We start from the raw sequence: 8071 nt of genomic DNA on the forward strand, positions 1-8071 counted from the left end.
TATCCACTCTTGCGCGAATAATTAATGCGCGTTATGAAACACCCTGTCTGCCGCCAATGCAGTCTGACATACATGAAGGTTTACGTACAGTGGTGTATCATGTGATTTCCTACTCTTATAAATTTTTTTAATGTCATTATCCCAAAAATTATAAAGACAACTTCAATTTATATTAAATAAATAATTATATATGTATTATTTCAAAGAGATTTGTAAATAATAATTAATTTTTTTGCCTTAAATCGATGTAAAAGAAGTTTTTAAAAATTATACGATTTTTACTTGATAATTTAAATTTTCATTAATTCCTGATTCAATTAATATAATAATGAATTAATAATTCTTATATATTAATTAATGTTATGATTTATGATAGAAAATTAAATAATGAATTCATCGAAAAATATACGAATTATTATTTTTTAATTTTTTTAGAAATATTTCTTATTTTTAAATTTATAATATATTTATATTAAATAAATAATGATATTCTGTTAACAGGAAGTTCATATGGTTAAAGCATATTCTGGAATAAATGAATAAAAATTAATTTTTCATCTTCAATTTAATAACAACGTATTTAAAATCATCTTATTTGAATAAAATCTCATTGCATCTTCATTGTCGCGCCTTTACCACATACGGCCGTGAAAGAGCATCGCGCGCGCATACTCACGTGTCCACGGTTAGCTCGAACTTACATATATAAACGATATGTGCACTCAGTTCGATGACTAAAACAGAATCGGATGGTATTATAGTGCTTCATTATAGTGTTTTTATTTTGGTTAAAATTCTTCATTAAATCATTTTGACCAGTGTAATATAATAATATATTAATAAATAAAATGAATATCTCGAACGTTGATTTGATCAACGAATTGAAGAACGCAGGAAAATTGTGGTACTTTATTAACCCTTATGAAACTATCTTCGAATTCCCGCACGAAGTTCCTGATTATCATCAGCAGGTAATTATATTTATATTTATTTTTTTATAAATAATAATATTTTAAATATATACTTAGAATGTTCAATATATTAAATATAAAATATTTTTTTTAAACTTTAAAATAAATATACTTAATAAAATTTAATTTTGTTATTTCCATAAAATTATTTAATTTTCTATCTTATTTTTAATTTTCTATGTTAAATTACAAAACAATATTTTGTTTATTACAAACAATATTTTTGTTTTGATTATTGTTTAAATTACCAATTGCATAATCAAGCGTTAAATAATTATATCAATCAAAATAAATGTACATATAGGTATGGTTACCATTTTTCATCCTTATTATACTGGAGCAAATTATATTAATATTTAAAAAGAAAAAGAAATTCCGTTTGAACGATCAAATGACATCTTTATCTCATTGGTTATTTCAAGAAACTGGCCGGTAAGCATAGGTAACGTTTTATTATTCTATTTATATTGTTATTCTTTTTGCTCGATATAATTAAAAGAAAAAATATTCTATAAATAATATTATAAAAGTCACAGTTATAAAATCTCTGTTTATGGATTACGAAGATGATAAGAGAAATCGTACTGTTATATTGCATACGATGAATATTTTTTTAGCCGTTAAGTTATCATGCGATAAGTGAAATATGGTGATGTAAAATTAAAATTTCCTATATTTGTTCATTTTAAAACATTTTTATTATTTAATAGACGCATCATAAATTTTTTTTAATTTTCATTTAAAGATAAGAAAAAGAGAAAAGATTGACCTTAACATATATGTATTTTTAGTCAATATATTTATTTTACTTATTCTTATCATACTTTAAATGTAAAAATGTATATTACATCTCTTTATTATTTTCCAAGTTGAAAACATGATTTAAATATAAATTATTATTATTATTATTATTATATTCATTTTTATTACGAGTTATTTAATCAGATTTTTTTAACGAACATTCCAGTATTTTTTTCCGCGGCGCTGAATATTACGTATACATCATAATTCATGAGAAATATCGCTTGTGGAATCTTCCTTGGGACTCAGCATGGACTTGGTGTGTCACAGCCGTGGGGGTGGATTTCTGTTACTATTGGGTTCACCGGAGTAACCACGGTTAAATTCCTATCCAACCATGTGTGTGTGTGATTGTCGATCCCCTATTTGACAAATTTATAGTATTTCTCGCCCATTTACAGAGGTACATTTTTTATGGGCTCAACATCAAGTACATCATAGCAGCGAAGAATTCAATCTCGCGGTTGGTTTGCGGCAATCCATTTTGCAACATTGGTGTAATTTTGTAAGTATCGCTCATATTACATTTACGGTATCCTGCGAATGATGTCTCATGCTATAAACAGAAACCGGTGTAATAGATGTTCTGCATATCTGGGCACTTATCCATTCAATTAATAAATCACAACGATATAACTACGATATAACAATGATGTAATTATAATTTAAAATAACGAGTTATAAGAATTTTTTAAACTTTTTTAGTTGATTTTGAATTGAAATTATGAAAAAATATTTGTATTATATTACATATATTGTATTATATATTATATACAAAAATCGCTTTACAAAATATATTTAAATTATATATAATTGTAATAGAAGATATACAATAATGTTCGATTATGAGACAATATGATATTAAAAGTATTATTAGTATTATTTAAGAATACACAATTTGTTTTCAGATGTTATATCTACCTCTTGCATTATTTATACCGCCATCTCATTTCATCGCGCATAATCAATTCAACTTAATTTATCAATTATGGATTCATACGACTGTCATTGATGATCTCGGACCATTAGAATTAATATTTAACACACCAAAACATCATCGTGTACATCATGGTAAGAAATAAATAATAAATATATTCAATTGAGCTGTGAGTAATATCATCAATTAAAATTATTATTATTTATAGGTTGCAATTTATATTGTTTAGACAAAAATTATGGTGGCGTCCTTATCGTATGGGATAAATTATTTGGAACGTTTGAAAAAGAAAAAGATGAAATAATTTATGGTTTAGTTGTCAGTCCTCAATCTTTTAATCCTCTTTATTTACAGGTGAGAATCATGAAAATAATTATTTATCATTCTACTATCTATATCTATCTATATCTATCTATATCTTTATCTAATAATCATTCTGTTATATAAATATGATTATTAATAATGCAAATATATTATCGATTGATTATTTACAAAGCTAATTCATACGCTTCAATAAGCATTTGCTCTTTTATGAATTAATTACATTGTATTAAATATTATCAAATATTTACATTATATGTCAATTTTTATTTTCATAATTATATAATTATCATACAAATCATAAACTGAAATAATGATATATTATTTATAATAATTTATAATAATAATACATACCATTTATTTTTAGTATAATAATTTCATTATTGATTATTTATATAAGATGTACTATTTATAAAATATATTATTTAATAAATATCTTGAAATTTTATAGATCTTTTATACTATAGAATTAATTAAAAAAAGTATAAAGATACCAACTCTTACAAATAAATTAGCTGTTGTTTGGAAAGGTCCTAGTTGGTTTCCAGGTGCTCCTCGTTTAGGTCTAGATGAATACAAAGTTAATGTAAGTTTATTTTCTATGCATTTTTATAATCAATAAATCTCATAATTATAAAATATATTATATACATTTATTTTCAAGTTTATAACAACAACAATAATAATAATAATGAAATTTCTAATAGGTCACATCTAGGATTAAATATGATAAAAATATACCAATATGGCAAAATTTGTACATAATTGTACATTTTTTCTTAGTTCTTTACAATCATTTTCGTATATACGACGAAACACAGGTGAGAATTTAATTTTTTTATCTAATTTTTTTGTACGTTTTAATATCGTAATTAAAATATTCATTTCCACAAATATTTTTTAAATATATTAATTGTTAATATTTGTCAAACTTATATTAATATAATTGTTGAAATATTGAATATAAAATAATCAATGAACCTTCGTTTTTAGAATTTATGGACCGTATCATCTGGATTTATGCTTATTAATAATTTTCTTGCTCTTACCACTATTGGTTTATTGTTCGATGAATCGGCATATGTTGCCATTATAGAATTCATTCGATGCTTAATTTATATAATTTTCACGTTAATAGATAATTCAATAAATATATATATTTATTATATATATTTTGGATCTTTTTGCTTTTGGATTTTATATTTTATTCATGCAACAAAATCTCTATAAATATAAAAAATTAATAAAAAAAAATTAATCTAATTTTTTTTAAGATATGGTGAGAATATTTATATATAATTATTTTCATATTCAATATCACATTCATATTTATGTAATTAATAATATTTTATTCAATATCATTATTATACATATTTCATAAATAATAAACATCACAAAATAAATAAAAAATAATTGAATCCTTTAAAAAATGAATAACAATAATTACATTTTAAGTTTAATAAATCTTATAATTATTTGTAAGTCTTGTAAGTCTTATAATTATCTTATTATTCATTCAGTTGTATTAAATTAGAACGAAAAATTAAAATACTTAAAACTCCTGCTGAGAAGTGTTGAAAGCGAATATATCTTTAGTTTGTTATCAAAGTATGTAAAAAATACTGATTATCTATTTGTATGTAAATAATAAATATATTTTTTACAAAACTAATACTACTGAATTATCTTCTACTACTCTATTCAGTATATTTGTTCGTTTCTGTAATAAATTTATTTCAAAGATTCGATATTATTTATAAACAATTTATATATGTAGTACATATGTATATATATATATATATATACGTAGAATTAATTTAAAAATTTTATTTACAATTTCATTTATCTTCGCGTTTTTTTCTACTTGTCAAATAATTTTAGTATGAAAAAGATATACATATATATTTATAAAGAACATGTTTATTGGATTATGATATGAAACAAAACATTACGTTGATTGTGTATACCTATATAAAAAGTAAGTGAGAATACGATTTTTTTTTTAAATAAAGGGTTACAAGGAACTACCGAAAAAAGACTTTCGTGTGTATAGCATGTATTTTGTATTTCTTCATTGTTCTTTTCATTTTATTTTACAACGTTTTGTACGCATGATTTTTGCATTTATTAATTAAACTTATAATATATTGTATATAGACAAAGTTATTGCTATAATAATTGAAGTTTCTATCAAATATGTAGTCCAAGCAACTATCGCGAAGAACATTGGGGTTTCAATAAATGATGAATATTTTATTTTGTTCATATAGATTTATATTTTCATCGATGAAAAAAAAAACAGATTATGAAAAACAGATAAATGAAAAACATCGTTAAAATTTTGACATAACGTTAAAAATTCTTACGATCGATAAAATACATCGAATTCATTATCAGCAAATAGATTAAAGCAATATCTCATAATTGGTTAAAACTTCGCATACAAAAAATGTCTATAACATTTGCACATATGCATCATACATTAATCAGAGAATGCATTCTCTTGATAATATATATATATATATTTATATATATATATTTTTTTTTCCCTAAGATCTTATACATTACGGTTTGTATATAAAATTTTCTATTTAATTAATATATTTTTTGTTCTTTCGTGAACACTTGCAATTAAGATTAACGAGTATTAGAGCTCGTAAACGTTTTTTGAAAATCAGTATGCAAATATAAAGTGTTCATAACTGTCAACATCTTAAGAAAGCGTAGTCACAAAGACATGTTATAATCGAAAAATTTACAAAAACATGACATTTTTTTTTTTTTATATAAGTATTATCATACAAGTAGGACATACGAGAATAACATTTAAAAAGTACAATTTTTGCGATATAAACTTAATTACTGTAAATAATCGTGAACAACGAAGCAAGATAATTCATAATTATTGAAACAAGTAGATTGAAAGCAATTACAATTTTTGTTTTTTTTTTTTGTTTTTTTTTTTCTTGATAGATTTTAATACGAAATGAATAAGCGTCATTCGTGTTTCTACCTCATTTTAATAACAATCCTATATTTTAAAGATAATAACTATTTCACTTAAGCATCATAAAACAATTATATTCTTATAAAACGTCGCATAAAATAAAGATAAATGCATTTTAATACCTTGCATATGCACAACGCGCAAGTATTTCTTTTAGTACTTCATTTTTCATTATATTATGCTGTATTATGTAAAGCATTTCAATTGGTTCAATAATACATCGTTGTAGCCTTAAGAACCAACGTTGTAACAAATTCACTTTGATGGTCCACTATCTGGAACGAGACGAATATTGCGAATTAACGGATGATTAAAAGTAACAATCTTTCTTTTTCTTAAAATCTTAAAATACCAATTTTTATTACATGCAATATTACATAACAATAATACGTACCTACGAAAATATTCCTATGTATTGGTGCTCGGTGTTGTCCTCGCTCTATCGCTTCTATCGGTTTCCCCTGCATCCGATCTGTGCTCCAAGGAATTGTCCGACGTGACACCATCCGAACGATCATCTTCGTTGCTCGGTCTTTCGGAATCCTGTTGTTCGAGCAAAGGCATGTCCAACGAGTCCGAAGAAATACGTCTAACGCTGCTCGCGTGTTCAGCTACGTCCGACTGCATCTCCCTTGCGTCTCGCACATTGTTCAACGAGTCCGAACTCAACGAAGGAAAATCTAGCGTGGTTTTCATCTCTAACGAGTCGGAACTTCGGCATAATTGGTGATGTTTCTTATCCATATTATCCTCCAGCTCGAGGGAATCCGTACTCGTCTCCATTACGTTGCTCTCTCTTTGAAGAGGCAACGGGGTCGGTTCCTCTAGCTCCTCTTCCGGTTTCGAAACAGGTTGCACACCTGGCTGAGATCCAATTTTCTCAGCGTCCGTGATTTCGATTTGCGAAATGTCCTCCGTCGTGTCGTCTTGCCGATCGGACTTCTCCACATTCGACTGGGCTATCCGTATTATCTCGTCGATCTCTTTTATTCTCTTCTCGTAATCGTCCGAGCCGGATGTGCTCGCGTTGAACGAGCCGGCCGTGCTCGTATCGATCCTCGTTCGCGTTAGGCTTTCCAATTTGTACTTGTTCTCGGGGCTTTCGTGTTCTAACAAGTCTTCCTCCTCCCTTGCGCGCAATTCGATTAAATGCGCCTCCCTGCACGCTCTCTCCAACCCTTCGAAATCCTTCAACGAAGATAACGAGATGTCGTCGCCGTGGCCGGATCGGCTGGTCATGTACCTCCTTGGAAGACTACCGTTATTGACGGAATCGTGGGAGCCGCATTGCAATTTCCTAGAATTCTCAGCCGCGACAGCGCTCTCCAAGTTCTCGAACTCTTGCAACGAGCTCAACGACACGTTGTCGTGATCGGATGGCCTGGTGAAATATTTCCTACCGGCCAGGACATCGTAGTCGGGCGTACTCCCGAAACTGCCTCGCATACTACCCACGCTTCCTATCGATTCCTTGTGACTGCCCAAGCTTCCGAATCTACTGCTGCCAGCCTCGAAGTCGGTGATCTCCTCTTCCTTTATATCCTCCAAAGGACCTCGATCGTACTCGATGTCGTAGACTCGTGGATCCGCGTGGAATTGCATCTCTATCCATTTCTTCCCCCCTTCGTATTGCTCGTCGTCCGAGTACGATTGGGAATATTGATCGTCGTTCGAGACTTGAGGCGGGCTCTCCTCCGACTCGAAGTCGAACAATTCGTTGTTCTTCGACGCTTGACTCGTCGACACTTGCGAATCTTCCTTGTTCTCGGTTATAAGATTCTCAAGATCCCGATCGTACTGTTTGCCGATCACCTGGGGTATAGAACTGATGCGTATACTTTTCCCTTCGGAATCGTATTCCTCAGCCTCTCTGCCAACTTCCTCTATGACCACGAAATCGTCGATGATATCCGGTTTATCGACCATCTCGAACGAATCGCTGTCAGGCGATTGACGATCCGTTGACTTCTCTTTCCCCACCACCGTGTCTATAGACACGCCGGACGTCGAAGACGTCGACATCGAAGCCTGTTG

At 28.7% G+C, this 8071-nt stretch overlaps 2 protein-coding genes across 2 annotated transcripts in view; one reads left to right on the plus strand and one right to left on the minus strand.

Moving 5' to 3' along the window:
• The first annotated feature begins 582 nt into the window (after window positions 1–582).
• On the plus strand, window positions 583–4275 carry LOC102674269 (alkylglycerol monooxygenase-like). Its single transcript, XM_006619638.2, has 9 exons — window positions 583–971; window positions 1276–1403; window positions 1939–2090; window positions 2174–2277; window positions 2681–2843; window positions 2918–3063; window positions 3482–3616; window positions 3738–3851; window positions 4024–4275. Exons 1-9 carry the CDS (start codon window positions 849–851, stop codon window positions 4258–4260), a joined length of 1302 nt encoding a protein of 433 aa, XP_006619701.1. The 5' UTR covers window positions 583–848; the 3' UTR covers window positions 4261–4275.
• Window positions 4276–5813: 1538 nt separating this feature from the next.
• Window positions 5814–8071, minus strand: part of LOC102671181 (ankyrin-2-like) — a 27017-nt gene continuing 24759 nt past the window's right edge. Inside the window, exons 28-29 of the mRNA XM_031512426.1 lie at window positions 6432–8065; window positions 5814–6312 (exon numbers count right to left, since the gene is read on the minus strand). Of these exons, the coding sequence (XP_031368286.1) occupies window positions 6446–8065 (1620 nt within the window). The 3' untranslated portion in view covers window positions 5814–6312; window positions 6432–6445. The remainder of the gene's footprint in view (window positions 6313–6431; window positions 8066–8071) is intronic.

The sequence above is a fragment of the Apis dorsata genome, unplaced genomic scaffold (assembly GCF_000469605.1).
Source record: "Apis dorsata unplaced genomic scaffold, Apis dorsata 1.3 scaffold_429, whole genome shotgun sequence".
Taxonomy (NCBI): Eukaryota; Metazoa; Arthropoda; class Insecta; order Hymenoptera; family Apidae; genus Apis; species Apis dorsata.

Excerpts from the sequence above, each read along its gene's own strand:
- LOC102674269 (XM_006619638.2), top strand. The coding sequence starts at position 849 with ATGAATATCTCGAACGTTGATTTGATCAACGAATTGAAGAACGCAGGA. Across the intron at positions 972-1,275 it reads TTCCTGATTATCATCAGCAG|GTATGGTTACCATTTTTCAT; the intron begins GTAATTATATTT and ends ATGTACATATAG. Across the intron at positions 1,404-1,938 it reads TTATTTCAAGAAACTGGCCG|TATTTTTTTCCGCGGCGCTG; the intron begins GTAAGCATAGGT and ends CGAACATTCCAG.